The sequence below is a fragment of the Periophthalmus magnuspinnatus genome, chromosome 14 (assembly GCF_009829125.3).
Source record: "Periophthalmus magnuspinnatus isolate fPerMag1 chromosome 14, fPerMag1.2.pri, whole genome shotgun sequence".
Lineage (NCBI taxonomy): Eukaryota > Metazoa > Chordata > Actinopteri > Gobiiformes > Gobiidae > Periophthalmus > Periophthalmus magnuspinnatus.
Window position 1 is genome coordinate 17,540,692 of NC_047139.1, and position 24,540 is coordinate 17,565,231.

At 40.7% G+C, this 24,540-nt stretch overlaps 1 protein-coding gene across 1 annotated transcript; it reads left to right on the forward strand.

Annotated features, from left to right (window-relative positions):
* The first annotated feature begins 917 nt into the window (after positions 1-917).
* fez1 (fasciculation and elongation protein zeta 1 (zygin I)) lies at positions 918-23,825 on the forward strand. The gene is made up of 10 exons (XM_055226831.1): positions 918-1,112; positions 6,219-6,547; positions 13,630-13,717; positions 16,272-16,358; positions 16,996-17,152; positions 18,710-19,020; positions 20,675-20,755; positions 21,660-21,735; positions 21,812-21,877; positions 22,493-23,825. Exons 2-10 carry the CDS (start codon positions 6,237-6,239, stop codon positions 22,507-22,509), a joined length of 1,194 nt encoding a protein of 397 aa, XP_055082806.1. The 5' UTR covers positions 918-1,112; positions 6,219-6,236; the 3' UTR covers positions 22,510-23,825.
* Positions 23,826-24,540: the final 715 nt, after the last annotated feature.

Consider the following 24,540-nt stretch of genomic DNA (forward strand, 5'->3'; position numbering starts at 1 on the left):
GCGGAGGAGGAGAGAGAGTGAGAAAGACAGAGAGGAGAGGGAGAGAGAGGCAGAGAGAGGAGAGGAGGAGAGATAGATTGAGAAAGACAGAGAGAGGAGAGAGAGCAGAGGAGGAGGAGAGAGAGAAAGACAGAGAGAGGAGAGGGAGGAGAGACAGAGAGAGAGAGAAGGACAGAAAGAGGAGATGGTGAGAGAGACAGAGAGAGGAGAGGAAGAGGGAGAGGAGGAGGAGGGGGGACCTAGCTACTATGGTGTGAGTATAGGTTGGTAGTACAAGTGTGCGTGCTTGGAGAGAGGAGAGAGGAGCAGAGGAGGAGGAAGGAGAGAGAAAGGCAGATAGAGGAGAGGGAGAAAGAGACAGAGAGGAGAGGAGGAGGAGAGATAGAGTGAGAAAGACAGAGAGAGGAGAGGAAGAGAGAGACAGAGAGCAGAGGAGGATGAGAGAGAGAGAGAGAGAAAGACAGAGAGAGGAGAGGGAGAGAGAGCAGAGGAGGAGGAGACAGAGAGAGAGAAAGACAGAGAGAGGAGATGGCAAGAGAGACAGAGAGAGGAGAGGGAGAGGAGGAGGGGGGACCTAGCTACTATGGTGTGACTATAGATTGGTAGTACTAGTGTGAGAGAGGAGTAGGAGAGAGAGGAGAGGGAGAAAGAGACAGAGAGGAGAGGTGGAGGAGGAGAGAGAAAGACAGAGAGAGGAGAGAGAGAGAGACAGAGAGAGGAGAGGGAGAGACAGTAAAAGAGAGAGAGAGGAGCAGGGAGAGGAGGAGGGAGGGGGGACCTAGCGACCATGGCGTCAGCATAGATTGTTAGTGTGCAGGCTTGGAGAGAGAAGAGAGGAGAGGAGGAGGGAGAGGAAGAGGGAGGGGGGCCTGGCGACCATGGCGTCAGTGTATCTCTGCAGTGCGCATGCTCTGAGAGAGAGAGAGAGAGAGCACACACTGCTTCTTGACTGTGAATCAAACGCACACACACTGGGCTGTGTGAGGACATAGACTCGGCTGTGTACATTTTTATGGGAAACACAACACGGCTGCCATCGTTCTCTGGGACAGACTTCACCTGGAATGAATCGTCGTAGCAACGGTTGAAGAAGTCTGACTCGTCTCGTAAAGGTACCGTGTTCGGGCATTGTGGGATGCATTCCTCATCCTCGCCTTCTGTCACCATGGTTTCTCCATCTCCTTCCAAGCATCTCCGCTCCTCCCCCACCCACCATGACTTGTACTTGCATCAGTTTCCTCTTTTGTCTGGTATAATGGGGTAAATGAGGGAGTTTTATTATTTCGTTATGATTTGAGTGAAGGGTTTTCTGGTGCATGATGGGAAAATGACAAAAATAGTATTTAGGTTGCATTGGATGAGACTAGTTTTTTCCTGGGCCTTGATGTGAGTTGTGTTAATATGAGGCTTTGGACACCTCTGTGATGTCAGTCAGGTTGTTTTACCCCGGGGCCCACACTGGTACAGCCTCTTGTGAGTGTACGTACAAACTGTTAGCATTAGCATTCATTTGTACAGAAATCTGGCTCAAATTTGTCATAAAATTTGAATTTGAATGTGTTTTTCATATCTAGGCCGATGAAAAATACAGTATTTTATGTCTCATGTTTTGATTCTTGAAGCCTGTGTCTTTAAAACACCATCAGATCAGACGTTATTATCCAGAAATGTTGCTTATTGAAACATTATCGATCACCTATTTGATCAACAATGGCCTTGGACATTTGTATGAATTGTTAATCGCTATGGCAACAGTTCTAATATTTCACCACTCACCAGAATATGTCCTAAACCAAACAAAAAACGCCAAATTTTATGAAGCATGAACGTAATTCAGTTTAAATGTCTTTTTGAACAATATGCATCCAGCGTTTTTTATTTTAAACTTATTTTTTTTATTAAATGTATAAATGTTTTTAAAAAGTCCCAAACCCAACGATTGGATCAGTGAGAGAAGAAAGACGTTATGACATGACACATTTATTTTTTATACTCAACATTTTTAATTCAATATTTTCTTTCAAATTGTTAATCGCTATGGCAACAGGCCTAATCTATCACCCTTCTGAAAAAAAAACCTGCTGACGTTAATTCCCCCAGTGCCATTGAGCTGCTTCTATTGAACTGACCTCCGTAACGGCGTCCACACCTCCCCCGGTCCACCTGAGCGTCCCGTCTCAAGGTCATGTTAAAAGCACAGATCAGCTCCGTGGGGTTTGTTTGCCCTTGTGCCTTTTGGCCAGAACACTCCACCAGGCACGTTTGGCACTGATTTAGTCTTAGCTGCAAAAGTCCATTAGCAAAATGAGACCTAGACGAGCCAAGTTTCACAATGTAAAGTTCCTCATCTTTTTTAAGTCATCAGAATAATGTGGCTAAGTTTACGCCCACTAACCAGACAGTCACCGGTTCAAACCTCTCCTGAGTATTGCTGAAACTTCTTGTTTTCTTCTATAATACAACTTAACTTCATATGAGTTTTGTTTCTTCAAGCTGACATAACTGGACCTTTTGGGGTGACAGTGTTGCAGTGTCCGCCCACTAACCAGAAGGTTGTGGTGAGAATCCCGCAAAACTGCAGTGGCTTTAATAGTACACAAAAAACACAGAGAAATGGAGCAACTATAGTATACAGACCAACACTAGAGAGGAAGAGGAGGAGGAGACAGAGAGGAGGAGGCAGAGAAAGGAGGAGGAGAGGAGGAGGAAACACAGAGGAGAGGAGGAGGCAGAGAGAGGAGGACAGCAGAGAGGAGATGTGATGGAGGCCGTAGAGAGAGGAGAGGAGGAGGAGAGAACAGAGGAGAGAATGAGGCAAAGAGAGGAGATGTGATGGAGGAGGCAGAGAGAGAGGCAGAGGAGGAGAGAACAGAGGAGAGGAGGAGGCAGAGAAAGGAGGAGGAGAGGAGGAGGAAACACAGAGGAGAGGAGGAGGCAGAGAGGAAGAGGAGAGGAGGAGAAAACACAGAGGAGAGGAGGAGGCAGAGAGGAAGAGGAGAGGAGGAGAAAACACAGAAGAGAGAAGGAGGCAAAGAGAGGAAGAGGAGAGAAGGAGAAAACAGGAGAGGAGGAGGCATAGATGAAGAGGAGAGGAGGAGAAAACACAGAGGAGAGGAGGAAGCAGAGAGAGGAGGACAGGAGAGAGGAGAAGTGATGGAGGCCGTAGAGAGAGGAGAGGAGGAGGCAGAAAGAGGAGAGCTGAAAAAAACTCTGTCTGCGCTCTGTGAGGTGGAAAGGCCATGTACAAGCTGCTTTTAAATGGACTCCACTCAGGACAACAGCAACTGGAGAGAAACAGACAGGTTCATGTAATTACACTGAAAAAACTACAGCTCATAAAAGAATCATGAAGGATCTGAAGCCGTGATTCAGTCAAAATGTAAGAAATGCTGCACATGAACATTTAGATTATAGTTCAGGAAATGAGCCTCTGATGGTGGTGAACCTGTCAGCCAGTGCTCAGTCTGCTCACATCTCTGAAACTGCAGGACTGGGCCTGGTCAGGATTGGGAAGGGAGACGTCTCACTGGGAATACCAGGAGGAGTGGGATACCAGTGACTCTAATGGAAACTGTCACTTCACCTGCCTCGCCTAGTGTGAATGTGGTGTTGGCAGCCTTGCTTTTGTCAGTCAATGAAATGAATGAATAATGCACAAAATTGTAACGTGTGCGGTGTAGCTGTGTAATGACTGGACTGGGACAATCAAGGACTCTTTTCCTTAGGGGAGATATTAAAGTGTTAAAGCTCCTATAGTACACAAACTGACAGTGAGGTTTAAGATGTGTTATAAAGGTATTACCTCCTCAAAAACAGACCTGGAGTTGTGTTTTGTTTCATTCACACATGTTTCAGCAACTCTTTATTATTAGTTTGTCTACATCTCTAAAGCTCCAAATGCTCTGTTCCACCTTGTGATGTCGTGGAGTGGTAGTTTTCAAGTTCACAGGTCCTTTTACCTTACCTTTTACCTACCAAGATTAGCAATTCCGGGGCTGAAATTACCCAAATGATTCTATTGAAGGTGTATAAAGTTTAAAAACACAGTGAAGCACTTCCTGTATGTGTCTGTGTTTCCTTTGTGAATATGTCGTGGTGTAACATGGGTCTTAAACGACTGTACCTGCTGTGACCTGAGCCATTCTAAAATACACTTTGGACTGGATTTTTTTAGATCTCAGTTGACAAAAATGCAAATTGACTTTCAGACTTCAGATCTTGGCAGGAGGCTCAAATAATTGCTGTTGGCCACATTGAGCTGTGATGTATGAACTTTACTCGCTCCAAATAAAAGACTTTTATGCACATGAACCTCACATTCCAAATATATATTGATTTTAAAGTTTTAAATGGTTTATGTCACTAAAGAGAACTGCACAAATATAAAATTTCAGTATTGTAGTATTGGCTGAGGTAATATCGATATCACAAACCAAATCTATGGCAGAAACACTGAGGTTCTTCATGTGACACAAATGTGCTTTTTTCTGTCAATGCTCTGAATTTGGTTGACCTGAGCCAAATTGCCTGTTGCGTTTGCCACAGGGTCTGACTCATGGTGGCGCTGTGGAGTCAGGGCGGGCAATGTTGTTGCGATGCTCATTTTATGATTTTTTTTTCTCTTTTTGCCAGGCCAATTGATTCCATACCCCAATGTGAGACTTGTCGCCTTGACTTAAGTGTTTTGGTTTATTTTTGTTTGTTTCTTTATATTAAATGATGCATGCACATATTAACTATTATTAAAATGATTCTGCCTAAAAAATATGAAATAAAACATGGCAGTGACATATGAAGTTTTCCTCCACAAACAATAAAATAAATTTAAGGAGTCCTTGAATAGCTGAGTGGGTGTATTCCCTGCAGGTGCTGCTGTGAGTCCCTCTGGGCCCCGGGCCCCTTCTGCCTCATAAACCTGTCTCTGCTTTGTCTCCTGATAAAAACACAGCTCATTTACATAAGGTTTGGTTTAGACACAAAGAATCTGAAGAACATTTGGATATTGGATTTTTTTTTCATACAAATGAGTATTGCCATGACACTAAAATGGATCAACTCCATTTTGATTCTAATAAACTCAATGATGAGCTCAAAACACAATGAAAACACAAACTCATAGTTTTAATAGACAGTAATGTTCAATAAAACAACACTTTTTTAAATAAAATTCAAGGTTATTGCTTCCATATGGTTGTCATTCAGCAAAAAAACCCAAACAAACAATGCTTAAGCAATATTGTTCAGTCCCATTTTTCCACACTTAGTCTCTTTTTCAGACTCTGTCCCAGAGGAAAACGTCCTGTTTGGCTCAATGAGTCATTTCAGATATTTTTATCTCATTAGCTGCTATTAAAGTGAATAAAAATAAAACTGAGGGATGGAAATCGTCTGCTCTGTGAGATGCAGATTAATGAATTTAACAGCCTCCCTCTATATCGCCCCCTGGTGTTGACATGTACATTATTACAGCACTATTTGCTGTGAGCAGTAGATTGGTCAGTTGGATGATTGTGGTCCATGTGCAGGGGCTCAGATGATTTCAGCTCTGTACACAGCCTTCAATGGGACCTTCCCAATCTGATAATGTTTGTGAAAGTTATAATTTTATTTAAAAAAATTTCATCCATTTTGTTGAAAAATCACCATGACAACGTTCAAACTTGTGTGGAAAAAAAATCTAATTGATAATTGAAAACACACAAACTGCTGTTAAAGTTTGTGTGTTTTCAGTGAAAACTGTTGGAGGAGATGTTAAAACGACATGTGTTTTTGTCTTGGGTTTGATTCATTATGGCCGACTTCCTGTACAATTTGGGGGAGGGGCCATAATATAATTTTTCACATGTTTGGATATGTATATTTCTCATGCTACTTTTCATCTTTCTGTGTAGATTTTTTTCTGGGTCAGGCTCTCCTTGGCCCTACGGAAAAGTTTGAGGTGGCGCTGTTGAGCCGTCTGCTGGTATTTTTTCTCTGGGTCTTCACTCAGAATTAGAGCTCACTGAAGTCTGATGTTTTATTCCACTTAACTGTCTGTACATTATTGTTTATGGCTTGATTTTTGTGATTCTGAAAATGTTACAAATACATTAGAGCTCTCACACATTCGTGCTCGGGCCCTGATGATCCATTTTAGAGTTTACAAAGCAGAACACGTCGACTTGTGAAGGGTCTAAACTGCCAAACCGCTAACTGAAAGTGTGTTGTTATCCTCCCAGGTGCCAGTAGGGGTCGCCATGGAAGCGCCGCTCGTCTGCTTGGATGAGGAGTTCGAGGACCTGCGCCCGTGCCGTATGGACTCCCCAGAACACTCCACCTACTCCACCTCCTCCACTGTGGCCCTGGTGCCCATCGCTCGTGAGGACTTCTCTGAGCTGGACAACTTCTCTGAGATGATGAGCTTCAAGTCCATGGAGGACCTGGTCAACGAGTTTGACGAGAAGCTCAACGTGTGTTTCCATAACTACAACACCAAGACAGAAGGCCTGGCCCCCATACGCAACCACAGCCACAGCGAGGAAGACGAGGAGCGGCTCCAGGATGAAGAGTGAGTCTTGATTGATCGGGATAATAGTGACTAAAGTCGAGTAATCATGATCGTAATTGGATCATCATACTTATTATCTGTACTATAAAAAGACAAGTCCCAAATACATTTTAAAGATCCCATATTACTCTATTCTCTGATCTCTGTTCTAATGTAATTTCCTCATCACAGACAGACCTGGAGTTGTGTTTTGTTTCATTCACACATGTTTAACACACAAACCCTGCTGAGTTTAGGCTGACTTCTTCTCTCAAACAGGAAACACTCTGTTCCACCTTGTGATGTCATCATGTGGTAAACAGGAAGTGCTCCACTGTGTTTTTAAACTCCACACACCTTCACTAGAATCATCTGGATCATTTCAGACCTGGAATGGACAATCTCTACTGAACTAAAAGTAAAAAGAGCTGAAAACTACCACTTCATGACATCACAAGGTGGAACAGTGCATTTGGAGTTTTGGAGATGTAGACAGACTAATAATAAAGAGTTACTCAAACATGTGTGAATGAGACAAAATACAACTCCAGGTTTGTTTTTGAGGAGGTAACAGGATTATAACATGGCTAAAAGTTTACAAGAGTCAATTATGTGTAATATAAAAACCTTTCAAATATCTTCCTTCAGTCGCCATTTTAACCTTTATTTCATTAGTTGTAAATATATTTGACTAAAAACAATCATCGTCATGGCTGTGTGCTGAAGACCTGCTTGGACAAACATCACAAACAGAACACGGAGGTATTTGCTCTGTTCTGTTGCTGCCAAAAAAAATAAAAATAAGTTCTTTCTCTTCTCTCTTTCATTGATAAAACTTCATGTTGAATCTCAGCTGTGGTCTGTCCCTTTAAAACCACAACAATGTAAACAAACAGTGGATCAATGGCCCCACCCGCACCCTCTATTCTTCAACCCTTCCCCCTGTCTCTCTCTCGCTCTTCCTCCCTCCCTCTTCATCTCTCTCTCCCTCCCTTCTCTCCTCTTCTCTCCCTTTTCTCACACCTTGTCTCCTTCCCTCTTTCTCTCCACCCTCTTTCCTTCTCTCCCTCCCTCCCTTCCTTCTCTCCTCCTCTAATCACTCCTTCCTCCTCTCCTTTCTCTCTACTCCTCTCCCTTCTCCTTTCCCCCCTCCTCTCTCTCTCCCTCCTCATCTCCCTTCTCGCTCCTCTCTCCCTCCCGCCTCCTTTCCCTTCTCTCTGTACTCCTATCCCTTGTCTCCCTCCTCCTCTCCTATCACTCTCTACTCCTCTCCTTTTCTCCCTCCTCTCCCTTCTCTCCCTCCTCCTTTCCCCTCTCCTCATCTCCCCTCTCTCTCTACTCCTATCTCTTTTCTCCCTCCTCTCCCTCCCTCCCTCCTGCTCTCCCTTTTCTCCCTCCTCCTCTCCCTCCCTCCTCCTCTCCTCCCTCTGCATTATTCATCCCCCTCTCCCTCTTCTTCCTCTTCTTGTGTGCTGTGTGCTCTTGTCAGCTGACCGCTCTGGCTCTGAACAGTGTGAATGTGGAGGATATAAATAGTGTTTGTAGGAGTTGGAGGAGGTGTTTATGAAGAAATTACAGCTTTGGAAATGAGCTTAGACGGAGAAGCAGAGAATTAGACTGAAGGACTGTGGGCGTCGACAAACATATTCATTACGTCACGTATTTAAATCAGCCCTATTGTACTTGTGTGTGTCTATATTTATAATCTCTGACACTCGTGGATCATTATACTATAATTTGCACATTTTAAATCACAATATTCATCTAAAATGACTTAATAAAAGAAAACAGTGGTGGGCAATGGGATCTGACGTCGCCATAAACATCAACAACAAAGCGCAGCATGCTGTCGGCGCCCCCTATGGATAGTTGCACATCACACTAGTGAGCAGCCCATTTTTTTCATTTGCACCACGCAACGCTGCCAAATCCTACAAGTATCACAGATTAAGAAAATAAAACTGAAGAAGGAAGTGCGTACGGGGTTGATCAGCAAAATGGCAAAAATAAGATATAAATATAAATATTACTCAAACATGAATCAGTCCAAATACAACTTCAGAGGCTCAATGTGAAGAAACAACTAGAACATGGTTAAAAGATCTGAAAAATACAGTTTGCAAAATAAGTCTGATTTAAAGAGACCAGATCAGTTTAAATGGCTCTTTCCTCAGTACAGACTTATTGTAAAAGCTGCTCTTGCCTACATCTATAAGCATTTTTATCATCCACAAACCAGGAAGTGATGCAAGTGTGCTGTTAGCATGCTAGTTGTTGTTAGAATTACAGTAACAGCAAAGCACCACTTTGCCCTCTGAAAGTTATAAACAAAATGGAGAATTACAAACATCTGCTCTACAACTTTAAAAAAGGCCCAAACACATTTGAACTGTGATGGACTCTGAAGAAATTATATCTTAAATATACAATATCAGGCCTAGAGGTGAAATAAATACAAGACAGTCAAGTTAAATACCATATTGTGGAACATTCCAGGCCAAGCACATCAAGTTAATGGTGGACTTCAACAGAAAAGTTACATATGTGCCCGATTAAAGCTACTATCTGTATTTGATTTTTTTTATTTTTTTTTTCAGTAGAAACCTGTGAAACCTGTTCTCCCTCCCCTGACCCCTTCCCTCTCCCCTGGCCCCTCCCCCTCTCCTCACCTGGCCCCTCCCCCTCACCTGTGCTCTCTGATCTTCTGTCAGACTAAAGCTGACACACTATCAGACAGCAGTAATGTTGATGACATCTAGTGGTGACATGTGAGAATACAACAGGAGCGGGTCAACTGGTCTAATCATGGATGGTATCTTTAATGCACTCACACACAAATGCTAAAGCAGGATCACACTCCAAAAACTGTATAAATGTAAAATATACGGCCTAGTTTTTAAATAAATAATATAAGACAGATCAGTTAATGTTCACATTTGTAAGTTAATTTGATTTTTAATTGCGTGTAATGGTGACATGTGAGAATACAATAGGGGTGGGTCAGCCAACCTAATTACAAATGGTAGCTTTAATGCCATGCTGTGGAACATGCCAACATCTCCACGGAGACAAGCAGATGGCAGATACTCCACCCGAAAACTTGCGTAATGTACCGTTAAATCAAACAACAACAACGAAACCTTTGGCAGCCCGATGATCGTTATGTAAAAGAGTTAAAATGTGAAAATCCCCACGGCCCCTTTCATTTGGGCTTCAGAGTTTAGAGCGAGTGATTATAGAGAGAGGCAGATGGACGTATGGACACAAGGATGAGAGCAGGGCGGGCAAAACATACAAGGACACAACACACACAGACAACACATACACACACAGACACACAACATACACAACACCTACACAGACAACACATACACAACACACAGACAACACATACACAGACAACACACACACAGACAACACATACACAACACACAGACAACACATACACAGACAACACAACACACAGACAACACATACACAGACAACACATACACAACACACAGACAACACATACACAACACACACACAGACAACACATACACAACACCTACACAGACAACACATACACAACACATACAACACATACACAACACACAGACAACACATACACAACACACATACAACACATACACAACACACACAGACAATACATACACAACACAGACAACACATACACAACACACAGACAACACATACACAACACACACACAGACAACACATACACAACACCTACACAGACAACACATACACAACACATACAACACATACACAACACACAGACAACACATACACAACACACAGACAACACATACACAACACACAGACAACACATACACAACACAGACAACACATACACAACACACAGACAACACATACACAACACACACACAGACAACACATACACAACACCTACACAGACAACACATACACAACACATACAACACATACACAACACACAGACAACACATACACAACACACAGACAACACATACACAACACACAGACAACACATACACAACACACACAGACAACACATACACAACACAGACAACACATACACAACACACAGACAACACATACACAACACACACACACAGACAACACATACACAACACACAGACAACACATACACAGACAACACATACACAACACATACACACACACAGAGACAACACATACACAACATACAGACAACACATACACAACATATGCGCACACAGACAACACATACACAACACACACACACAGACAACACATACACAACACATACAGACAGACAACACATACACACAGACAACACATACACAACATACACACAGACAACACATACACACAGACAACACATACACAACATACACAGACAACACATACACAACATACACACAGACAACACACGCACACAGACAACACATACACAGACAACACATATGCACACACACACAGACAACACATACACAACACACACACACACAGACAACACATACACAACACACACACAGACAACACATATGCACACAGACAACACACACACACACAGACACACAGACAACACATAGACAACACATACATACACACACACAGACAACACATACACAACACGCACACAGACAACACATACACAACACACACACAGACAACACATACACAACATATGCACAATCACACAGACAACACATACACAACATATGCACAATCACACAGACAACACATACACAACATATGCACACACACAGACAACACATACACAACACACACACAGACAACACATACACACACAGACAACACATACACAACACACACAGACAACACATACACAACACACACACACAGACAACACGTACACAACATATGCACACACACACTGACAACACATACACAACATATGCACACACACACAGACAACACATACACAACACACACACACAGACAACACATACACAACATATGCACACACACACACACAGACAACACATACACAACATATGCACACACACACACACACAGACAACGCATACACAACACACGCAGACAATACACACACAGCACATGCACAAACACATGTACATCACACACACACAGCACATGCACACACACGGGAAACACACACACAGCACACACACACAAACACAGTCAATAGTTCTTGTAGCTGTTAATGAGTTGTTCATGTAAATGCTTTTGTATGTGACACTTAGTTGCTATGCTGACAAGTTGATTGAGGTTCTATTGGTCAGTTACTGGTCTGTTTTAGGAGCCTGGCTCTAGTGAGTTGAGACTGCTGCTGTTTCGCTCTTGTTTTGGCGTGAGTTACAGCCTACAGTCGCCCTTGTGTTCAGAAAATAAACAACCAGAAGAAATTCAGCATGTTTCCTTATACAGTACCAGAACACTGCCCTCATCAAAAACATACCTGGAGTAGTATTTTGTTTCATTCAGTTGTTTCATTCATCTGTTGACCTAAAGTCGTCGTGAGTAGTCAAAAATGTTCTGTTTAGTTGCATCATAGATAAAACTCTGTCTTACAAGCAGTTTTTAATCCCATAAACCAACACTGCACACATTATGTGCTCAAACTTCAGCATTATCTAGGTGTGTGACAGGACGATTCTAGGTCTAAACCAGGTCTAAACCAGGTCTAAACCAGGTCTAAACCAGGTCTAAACCAGGTCTAAACCAGGTCTAAACCAGGTCTAAACCAGGTCTAAACCGCTGTACTTATTCTAAAGGACAACACCTGTGGCTCTGCTCTTGTGCTAATACTAACACTAAAGCTTCAACAGTGTGAAATGTCAGACTCCATCTTAAGCCCAGCGTTGTTGTCGTTGTTGTTCTTGTTGTTCTTGTTCTGTTGTGGGACATGGCGTGTCGTCTGCGCTGAGCTAACCTTTGGTCTGAATGGGCCTCTCTGTGTGGGGCAGTGCCACGAGGAGCAGAGCCTCCACAAAAGACACACACAGACCTCTGTCCACCATTCCTCCTATTCTCCTCTTCTTCTCCTCTTCCGCTCCTCTTCCTCTCCTCTTCCTCTCCTCCATCGGACGTCTTTACAAACCCGACTGACCCGGGACTCGACTTCTGCTATGATGTGAGCCCATTTATTTTACTTTATTTGATGTGAGCCCGTTTATCTCTCTGTTTGGTTGGTCTGTTTGTTAAAATGTAGTTTTATTAATATTTATCATGTTTATGTTGTATTATGTTTAAAATTTCTTCTGTTAGTTCCTTGTGCTGTTTTTTTAAAGTCTTTTTGTTAAATCTGCACTGCGTAACATTTTTAGTGGAGGGTCCACTTCCTGCTCGTTTCCATGGAAATGTTATTGCTTTGTCTAGAATGTTCCACAGTATAGATTAACCCTGTCTATCACTAGGGAGACACGCAGGTTACACCACTACGCTTTATAACAGATCAGATCTGTGGAGAGGCCTAGTAACAAAAGGAATTATTGTGTTTATGAGCAATAGAAACATCTGTAATGAATCGGTGCTAGACGGATATATTTAATGTCATACCATGGAACATTCCAGGCAAGGAAATAACATCTTCATTGAGACTAGTATTTAGTAGGCCCTCAACTTGTGTAGCGTACTTTTAAGTTTGTTTTTTTTTCTTCTACACAAAAAGTACTACCTCTGTACTTCAAATGTATTTATTCTAATCATAATGTGAAAGTTTTAGCTGTTTTGAATTAACTCATTTGATAGATCAGTTTTATTTGACTTGCTTCACTTTTTTTTTTTTACAGATTTTCTCAAAAACCTCTCAATCTCTTTTGGCAGGGGAATATGTTTTATTATTTCTACAACTGACGTAACAATTTGTGCAAACTTTATTTATAATTTATATTTATTTTATTCAGCTCAAATCCTGCTTCGTGTCACTGCAGCTTCCACAGCCTGACATCATCACACTGAGCATGTGCGTGTGCAGGTGGTTAGAATGAAACACCGTCCAGCCAATCACAGACCAGCTGGAGCTCTAATCCCCTTATGTAACGCAGACAGCAGTGTAGTGACTTTAAATAGTCTCAGAGCTGCCCACAGTCTTTTAATATTCATCAGTGGTGGTGTCTCTGGGTCTAACGTGTGTGTGTGTGTGTTCTCTGCAGTGTGTGGGATGCCCTGACAGATAACTACATCTCCACTTGGGACGGAGCTGATGAGGAGGGGCTCAACGGGAACCTGTCCGATCAGGAAGTAAGTATAAAGATAGACTGTATAAAGAAGAGGACTGAGTGAGTGTGACGTCACCCACAGCGTTTGGATCCAGTCAAATGAAGCTCATCGAGGCTAGAGCAGTTATACGGATGAATTTGGAGATGTATGTTTGTAATTCTGACTGCGAGTATCATTTATTAAATCAAATCTTGGTTTACAGACACAGTAGTTAAATAAAAAACCCAGGATCATGTAGAGCGGGTTAATACGAACATTAATGACCAAAATGTCAGAGAGAGGAGCCACAGTTTTTCAATGTAAAGTGAATTGGAGCCAGAGTCGATGGAGCTGGAAGCGTGCCTATGATCACCTTCTATTTGGAACGTGGCAGCTAGCAGGTTAGCTACATCCATTTATATAAACAGTCTATGGTTAAAAGGCCTGTACCTGATTTTAATGTGTTCTTGTCAAAATAAATGCTCTTTATGTCACTCACTGTTTGCTAAAAGCTGCTTAAAAAGAGAACAGATGAGAATGCTAAGTTAATCTATTCATTTTGCAGCATTTCAGATAATAACTAACACAGAAGATACTGACAGGAGCATTCAGTATCATCCAATTAGATGCATTGTTGCTAAGAATCATGGGAAACAACTGCCTGACCCCAGCTCAGACACTTGATTCTGTCATGGTGCATTGCTAATACTGACTTTTTTGTTACTTTAGAGAAGGAGTTTAGAGTTCTGCATGACATGAGTACCTTCTGTATCATGGTGCCATATCACAGCAGCAGAAAGGACTGAGTGGGCGGGGCTGAAAATTCAAATCTAAACATGTTCCTGACTCGTGGTTTGAAATAAGATACTGGCCTTTTAATTCTGATAAGAAACATTTGTTGAGTTAAATAATCCAACCTTCTACTGTGGAAGGATTACACAGACATCAGAATATATATTGTGTTGTTTTAACTATGTAGTAGTAGTAGTACTAGTAGTATTACATCATTGCTTCATAGGACAGTGAGTTTGTTAGTGTCTGGTTTGGGGCTGAGAGAGTTTTGGAATAACAAACTTTACAAACTATTTAATTTGTAAGTAAGTAATTATTGGATTTATACAGTGCCTTTCAGGATACCCAAAGTGCTTTTAGGGTAGTTATGTGGTAGTGGGAGTAAACCACAACATCGTCAAGCACTTTTAGCATTAGCAAAGGCCCAAAACACTAATAACACTGGCAAAGGCCCAGAATATTTAGCAGTGCACAGGGTACTTTTGTTCTGCCTGGATGAATCCAGTGCAGTGTTGAGTTTTGAGTGAGCGCTCTGACCCCTCCCTCCGCCTCTCTCGCCTCTCGCTGACACTTAGGACATGCTTGACCACCCCTGACCGAGCGGACGACTCAGGCCTCGCTCTGATTGGCTGACAGGCCTGAGATATTCAAGGCCTGAACTCCTCCAGTGCAAATGTCTGGGCTTCACTGAAATGTAAAATCTATATCCAGACTGTGCAGAGTGGATTCTGAGTCAATATTTACTGTTTTAAAAAGTAGATCCGTCCTCCCGAGATTATTTTAAACCGGGGATTTATTTGTTATTGTTAAAGGTGGAAGATGTAAGAGTTTTATTTAACAGCCGTTGCTTTTATAACAATAGTAATGCTAATTTATTTTGAATCACTAAAAACATTGGACATGGAGGCCATGTTGTTGATGTTATGATTTGTTGTTTTGGTTCAAGACGATTATCCAGTCAGAAAGAAGAATGAATCTCGCATGATGCTCTCATTTGGGTTGCCATTCAATGCAGAAATCCAGTTGGTTTAAACCTAAAATGTCTCTCTCTGATCTGAATGGTCATTACCTAAACCCCAGCACCTGTACACAATCATGAATCAGTGCTATGCAGCCTCTGCAGCTCAGTTGTAAGTTTTCACACGAGACTTGCCCAGTCCATATATGGAGAATGAGAGAAAAAGTGTGTGATTAAAGCACTGGCCTTAAGGATCAGTTGTGACCACAGACTGTATAAAGAAATTAACTAAGTGAGTGTGACGTCACGCACAGCGTTCAGCTCCAGTCAAATGAAGCTCATCGGGGCTAGAGCAGTTATAGAGGTGAACATGGAGCTCAGTTGCTCATTAGGAATTCCAACCAAGAGTATCATAGCAACCAAAGAGCCAATCTGGAGCAAGGCTGTTGAAGATAATGCCCTTTCCCTCGCACCGCTGGTTTAGCAGAGAGCAGGCGCTGAGCAATGCTGTCAATCAAACCTATTGCTAACACTAGCGGGAGTAACCTCAGGGAAATAAAGCACCCGATTTGTCTATTATTAATGTTCATATCTTAAGCTACGGACATAATAGCAAAATAAAAACAATAGGATCATGTAGAGCAGGTTAATATGAACATTTTAAGACCAAAGTGATGAGTCTGATAGCAGCAGTTACAGAGAGAGGGGACACAGTTAACCATAGACTGTAGATGGATAACATAGGTAGTGACTGAAGTAACTTTTATAAAGAGCACAGGTCACATACTCGACTTTTAATAGGACCAGCAATGTTGAACTCATCCAAAATGCTATCACTGTGTTTAGATCCATGAAAAGGAGGAACAGGAGATGAACGAGAAGAACGATAACGCCAGCTGCCTGAATGAGGAGCCACTGATTTCAGCCGACCAGGTGAGAGGGAGTCACATGACATTTTTAGATTTTAAGGGCCCCTATGTGAAACGCTTGGGACCTTAATCAGTTTGCTCCTTAAGTTTGAGTTTAAGACAGAAAGGACATATTTTTTTTACAAAACATTCACTGATCAAACATGAAAATGACTCATGTGCTTATAGAGTCCACAGCCGCCCTTCAGACATCTGTCGCCATCAATAATGTAGAGTGTGAGCTAGACATTTGGAGGAAAGGCTCATGGCTTTTAGTAGCTGTGCTATGCTAACTAATGCATGCTAATGGCGTGCTATGCTAACTAATGCATGCTAATGGGGGCACGTGTACGTAAGTGAATATCTGAGAGATTTTCTGTCTTAAAAAACATATATAAATACAATTAAATAAGCAATCGTACTCTGTCTTATTAAACTGATTAAAATGTCCAACTGATCAACTGAGATTATATCCAATCACTGAGTACTCACCCTTCAATATTTAAATCTTCAGACCTTCAACCTTAACCTAAATGTGACCGGACAACAGTTTTATCTGACATTATCATAGAAACAGCCCATCCCTCATGTTAAATAGTACTTTGACTCTATACATCAGTGTGTGGCGTCTTTGTCTAAAAACCTTCCTGCTGCTGTTGAAGGTCATCGAGGAGATAGAGGAGATGATGGAGAACTCCCCAGACCCAGGAGAGACTGAGGAAGAGGAGGAGGAGGAGTCTTCGCCCGGGGCTCACCCCTCTCTGCTGGACGAGATCCGCCAGCTGTCCCAGGCCTCCAACAACAACTGCTCCTACGAGGGTAAGAACCAGGGCAACGTGGAGCAAATATTTAGTGAAGTACAGTACAATATTTCCTTTTGTGAGTATCACCAGATCTGTTTATGAATCTGTATATGAATGTGTTTAATCCCATACTTAGACAATTACATTTGCATCACATTTATGATCTGACTCTTCTGTTTTAGCAGTTTAAGACTAGACTAAAAACCCACCCCTTCTCCCTGGTATTTAACACTAGACAGGATATACAGGTGTTTTATTGTTCTGTTCCTGTGTATTGTCTGTATTTTTATTTTGTGTTGACTATTATGTGAAGCACTTAGGTCAGCACAAGTTGTTTTAAATGTGATAAATAAATACACTTAAACAGATTTGAATTCTGTTTACAGATGTGAAGGGTTTGTAGGAGGCACTATGGTTTATTGTTTTGACCAGTATCAGTTTTTCTGTGTTTTCATGAGTTTCAGAGTGATGAAAATCTAGCACGGTTGTTACAGCGAATCAACAATTCAAAATAAAATATTATATGTGTATTAAAGCCTCAACAGCTAACCTTGCCAGCATTATTTCATATCAATCAATGGATTACATCAACACTATCCATCTCCTGACCTACTGTGAGCTGATCCATTAAACGATATGGCTTTTATTAACCCAGAGCTTTTCTCCAGTAATTGTTTTAGTGTAATGGTCTGTATGAAGAATAATGAGGGAGCTGGTGGGAGGTGAGCTCGTGGCCTTGAGGCACGTCACTGAGCATCATGTCTCCCAAAGGTGGGGCCATTCTTAACGGGACCTTTAAATTGGACTCCCTATTTATAGAGGAGCCGTTAGCATGTGGCCGGTTAGCATGTGGCTTTTCAAATCAGGATCCCAAGGACAAATGGAGAGCAGGAAAAAAAAACAGCCATTTCAGCAGGTCCAGTATCCCCAGGCAGTTTAGACAGAGGCAGGGCAGAGGATGGATCACAGAGCAGAGGGGTGTGGAGGGATGCTTCAATGGGACTAACGTAAAGGACCCATATTACGCTGTTGTCTAATCTATGTTCTAATGTTATTTCTTCATCACAAACAGACCAGGAGTTGTGTTTGTTTCATTCACACTTTTAACACAAACCTGCATATTTAGGCTCAGTTCTTCTTAGAGTTACTGAGATTTTAGTTTAGTTTATTGGTTTATTTTGATAGAGATCAAGATTTACACCAGATTTAGCGGAAGTTCGTTTACATTTGCAGTCGCCAGGCAGGTTACAAACAATTAAAATACATCCAGTTATCATCCATTTACAATCAAACCTGCATTCTCTCATTCTTTCATTTAAAAACATCACACGCCACATTTCCACATTTAAAATTATTCAAATATTAAGGCATTCTTGTCCAAATATGTAATTTTTTACTTGTCTGAGACTTGATCCTGAGACTGCTGTGGAGAAATGCTGACCTACTGTAGACACTGGCACAATGTTGTCAGTTAAAGGTTTAAAATGCCATATGATGCATAAAACGGTACATGATTTTAAAAAAGCATTGTAAAGCTTAAACACTAAACTCTGATATTGTTGTTTATTTCCAGGTCTGAGTCTGATGCCTAACTCCACCCTGATGGAGCTGTTGGAGCGCATCGACGCCACCATCCGGGACTACTCAGAGGAGCTGGTGCGGCAGCTGGCCCGACGAGAGGAGCTGGAGTTTGAGAAGGAGGTGAAGAACACGTTCATCACTGTCCTGATGGAGGTGCAGAACAGGCAGAAGGAGCAGAGGGAAAGCAGCAAGCGGAGACGGAGGGACAAAGCTCTGAGTCTGCAGGGAAGCTCCACCCCCAACACAGGGAGCAACACGAGCTCCAGCGGGCGGGCAGAGAAGACGGGCACCATGCCAGTCAAGGTAAAGGCTCATGATATGACATTTTAGAGGGTTATCCATTCTATCATAGCAACTTTACCACAGAGAGATACAGAGATACTTTTTCTATGTATAAATCTCCTTTTGCAGTTTGAAGTTAGCATATCTGTCTTGTATAAACAGTATTGAACTAGATTTGCTTTACTTTACCAATACTTTTTTTTTTAACTAAAACACATTGAAAAACGTGAATTCTTATGGAAAGATACATTATTACATTACATTCTAAAACTACAGTATGTCGTCTGCTCAACAACAACCACAACTGTGCCTGGGTTGCCAATTCCTAAACATGCATACAGAGGACAGTTTGAAACTGGCAACCCAAATGAGACGCTCATGTGAGACTAATTCTGCATTCTGATTGGATAATAACCTAGAACAACACATTATAACAAACAGCTCAGCCGTCATGTCTAGTGTTTTTGTAATTAACTACAGTAGAAGTATTAGTTTTTTTTTATCAGTAAAAGATATTATATTATATTCCTCTTCCTCTTATCTGACAGCATAAGGTCAGAAGAATAAGGTTTATGGAATTTACACATATTTGGTAATGCTAGCGTTAGCATAGCATTTTTACAGAGACGAAAGCACCTGAATATGTTTATCCTGTTTAAAGTTCAAGTGCTAGAACATTTTCAGAGAGGCTCCTCCGTGGCAGACTTTTAACATAATGGATCCCCATTAGCCTGTGGCGTGTGTTCCAGGAAGAGCACTAAAGTGCGCTGACCTATCAGAGACAGGAACAGGGACAGAGGAGAGTCCATTATATCCAGACTCCAGCCTCTGCAGCTGCACATGCTCAGTGAGGTCCATTCAAATGGAACAGTTTACATTTACAGGTGTGTGCAGAGCCTAAAGGAGCTGGACCTCGTTTATTTTTCACATAATAAAGTCAATTTGATATGTCCCAGTACAGACCTATTGTAAAAGCAGCTCTTAGGGTCAAAATGAGACCACTCTGTGCTGTCTGCATCTGGTTATAAAGTGTTTTTATCATCCACAAACCAGGAAGTAACATTGTTGCGCATTGTGTTAGGATGCTGGTTGTTGTTAGCTAAAACTGCCCTGGCCTTTGAAAGTCATGTATTTATAAACTTATAAACTTATCAGAGTGCAATTAGGATTACTAAAAAGGTGAGGAGTAACTGTTGAACGCTGCAAAATGTGTAAAAGGTACTAACTGTAGTTCTGTTTCCATGTGTTTAAGCAGATGCAAACATATGGAATTATATAGAGAAAAAAGGAAAAGAAAAAAAAAAGTTAAATAACTCTACTGAATATTTTTTGACAAAGAAAACAAAGGCCATTTCGAGGATTTTATATATATATATATATATATATATATATATATATATATATATATATATATATATATATGTATGTATGTATGTATGTATGTAGGTAGGTAGGTAGGTAGATATAAATACTGTAGTAGTACTTTTTTTTCTTTCCTACATAACTCCATATATCTTACTTCATATATTAGATGTCTTCTGTGTGGTTATAAAATGCAGAAAGTAGTAAAAATTAAAAATAATAATAATGAGAGGGTGTAAATGTTTGACTGGTAGTGTTCATACAAAAAATAATACTAAAACATAATAATAATGTGAGCGTGTGTGTGTTGCAGAGGTTCAGTATGGAGGGACTGTCCAACATCCTTCAGACCGGCATCAGACAAACATTCGGAAGCACAGGGAACGACAAACAGGTGAGTTCTCTTTAAAGATCATGTATTAAACAAAAGTGACTCCTGTGAGGCTTAAGCCACGTTCTAATGCTGTTACCTCCTCAAAAACACACCTGGAGTTGTGTTTTGTTTCATTCACATGTTTGAGTAACACTTTATTATTAGTCTGTTTACATCTCCAAAGCTCAAAATGCTCTGTTCCACCTTGTGATGTCATGAAGTAGTAGTTTTCAAGTTACTTTTTACCTTTAGTTCAGTAAAGATTGACAATTCCAGAGCTGAAATGAACGAAGTGATTCTAGTGAAGGTGTGTGGTTTTTAAAAACACAGTGGAGCACTTCCTGTATTACCACATGACATCACAAGGTGGAACAGAGTGTTTTCAGTTTGAGAGAAGAACTGAGTCTAAATATGCAGGGTTTGTGTGTTAAACATGTGTGAATGAAACAAAACACAACTGTAGGTATGTTTGTGATGAGGAAACAACATTAGAACATAGATCAGAGAATAGAGTCAGAGGGGCCCTTTAAACTTCCTTTTGTACAAATATGAAATGCTTTTGTTCAGTTCACCTGGCTCCGTGTTCGTACACGGCTCTGCCAAAGACTCTGAGGCCGCTGTCTCACATTATTATTGTGCTAGTGTAATCTGATCTGCTGACTGCACTCTTCGTCACTGATGAAGAGTGCTGTAGAACACTCTAGAAAATGTATTTTGTCCCTATGTTCTATCTGCGCTCTGGGCCGTTCCGAGATATCAAGGTTTATGTTCTGACCTTGCACAGAACAAATTGCAAATTTGAAAAAAGTGTGCAAACGGTATTCAGGAACAAGAACATATGAATGCTTTAATTCTGATGAGACTTAAATCGTATTTTTTAATAAAATGGAAAAATAATTCTAATTTGTATATTTTTGTTTTTTAGTACATTAACACAGTAATTCCATATGAGAAAAAAGGCACTCCACCATCTGTCGACGACCTTCAGATGCTCACAAATAGTAAGACAATGAACATATAGATAAACATGGACGTTTAAAGATTATATTTATAATTGTGTTTACTTTGTTTTTGCAGTTCTTTATGCCATTAAAGAAGACAGTGACAAGGTGCCTACTCTGCTAACGGACTACATATTAAAAGGTAAAACGAGTCAGTGAATATTTAAACTTAATGAAAGGCCTGATTCTCACAAAAAAGATGATTATATAAATTTATCATGTTAATTTATTTTCCGTAGTTGTATGCAAAAATATATAGAGTTTTTAATAGTATAAACATACAAAGCAAATAGCATTTTAGCATTTTGTCAGAGGATTTTATACTTTATATTTAATGATATGGGGCTGCGAAAGATTGAAATGAGAGTGTATGAGTTTGTAAGTAATTTTTGCTTTTTCTACAAATAATCCCATTGCTTTTTAGTGAAATTTGAACAGTTTTAAAGCCCATCTGGGACTGGGGTTGTGAATTAGCCCTGGCTATAAAAACATCAGATTACTCAACTGTTAATCTATGTTTGTTGTATCTGTCACTATTCAAATGAACAATAAAATAAAATAAATACTTACAGTAAACCTAAACACAAAACAAAAAGAAAACAAATATATTCTAATCATTGATTCTATATAAAAATATGTTTACAACTATTTATTTTGGACCATACAGATGAAAGTTTATTATATTTTTATTATGACCTGATTTGATTTCTATAGTAAAATAATTCTTCTTACACGTTTCTTTTCTTTTTCTTTCTAGTGTTGTGTCCAACCTAAAGCACTTCCTGGTCATAGTCATAGTGCCCCCTGCTGGTCTCTGGCACCAGCTGCATGAGCATACCTCCCTTTCCCATTTCCAACCAACCATGGACCCTCACCTTCATCTTCTACATTATCATCGCCACCTCCTCGACTACTGCCTTTTCGCTGAGCTCACTCCGTCCTCCAGCACACAACCGCTCAGGCCCTCACCAACATGGCCGCCTCCTGCACACCTCAGCTCAGGCCCTTACCAACATGGCTGACAACTCAATACTCAAATACAAGCGGGGAGAGTGGACCCCCTTGTCCTGGACTCACTAACAGAGCATGACATAACAATTACACACATACTTAATACAGGGATTAACACTGCTCTTGTGTGTTTGAATCTTTTTGTTTATATTATAATTTTATATGTTGCCAAGGCGATAAATCATATCACTAGGTCATGCATACTTCCAATGGAGCTCAACGGTGTGTGAAGACTTCTAGTTACAGAAGTTAAATTATTATTATTATTCAGTTTTATCATGGACTTTTGAAAGAAAGAAGTTTAAAGTACTAGCTGTTACGAATGTTGCTAAAAACTCCTAGCATGCTAACAGCGCACCAGTTCTACTTACAGGTTTATGATTAATAAATATTATAATTGTATGCAGATAGCACACATGGTTTTGGATTTTTAACAAGGTGAAATTGATTCGGATTTGAATAAATGTTTACAGTAGTAAAGATGACATCGTTTATTAGGTTTGGGAGGATTTGGTGGAGGACATCAATATCATTAAAACAAGAAAAAGGATAAAGTTTAAACAAAAACACTTGGGAACCTTCTGTCTGCTGCTTTGTGCCTTTAAACTTTTAATATTGGATTATTTGGTAATTTACGAGAAAAATAAATGGAAACTAGAAAGTTTAATTTCACTGTTGAGCCCCAAAACACAAAATCTCTTCTGTTACAATAAATGCAGGTCATATAGAATACTAAAGCCATGCACTGAATCTAGTACTGTAGCTTAGTGCATTTTCAAATCATGTTTTATTTTTTTAAATTTTATTTTATTTTTTGGAATGTTTTGTATAATTTATTTTGTAACAATTATATAAATGATGTTTGTTTTTTTATGTTAATGATGATATTGAAAGCTGCAGTTTGCTCCACTATAAGCTATGTGACTGATGTTTCCGTGGATACTGTTCCCAGGTGAGATGAGCTCTTTTGAATTCCACCCTAGATATTTGCATATCAGCATATTTATGACTTTGTTTGTGCCATGTAGGTCAATGTGACATCGCTAATCGCAAATTCTAATAAACTTCATACCCTAAAATGTGGTGGAATTCTTTGGACTGTTGCTTAAATAGACCTTTCAAAATAAGTGCTGTGGTGTCCTCTAGTGGACACTTGGTGTAACTGTCATATTCAGATTAGCATCAATGTTGAGATAAACATAAACATCACAGACTTTAACAATATTAACATTGTTACTGGGGCGACAGTGGCTGTTTGTCCACTGACCTGAAGGTTGGCAGTTTGAATTCCGCTCTTGACATAAACATTATTGGTAGAGTGGTCAGACCAACTGACCCACAGGTCGGCAATGAAATTCTAGTTTCTACAGATGAATGCTGTCATTGTGTCCTTGAGCAAGACACTTAACCACCTCATCCCCAGTGCCTGTGTACACTGGTATATAAATGTGTGCAGAGCTGGTCCTAGCGTTCAAGGGGCCCTAAACAAAATGTGTCTCTGGACCCCTAGGCAGTGGATGTACCTGTACAACATTATGACCCTGTTCTCATCACCTTGTCCAATTGTGTTTCAATTTATATCATCAAAAGACTGAAATGTTTTAATCTAACCTGTAAAATAGCCATTCAATAGTACCTCAGCGGCCTCAGCGCACCTCGGGGGTGTAAACATATAGATACAACCAGGCCTGGCAATAGCCTTTAGGGGGCCCTAAGCTGAATTTGCCCTTGGGGGCCCTCACCACTTCATCACAACCATTGCTAAGAAGACTGCAAATTCAAGAGGCTCACAAC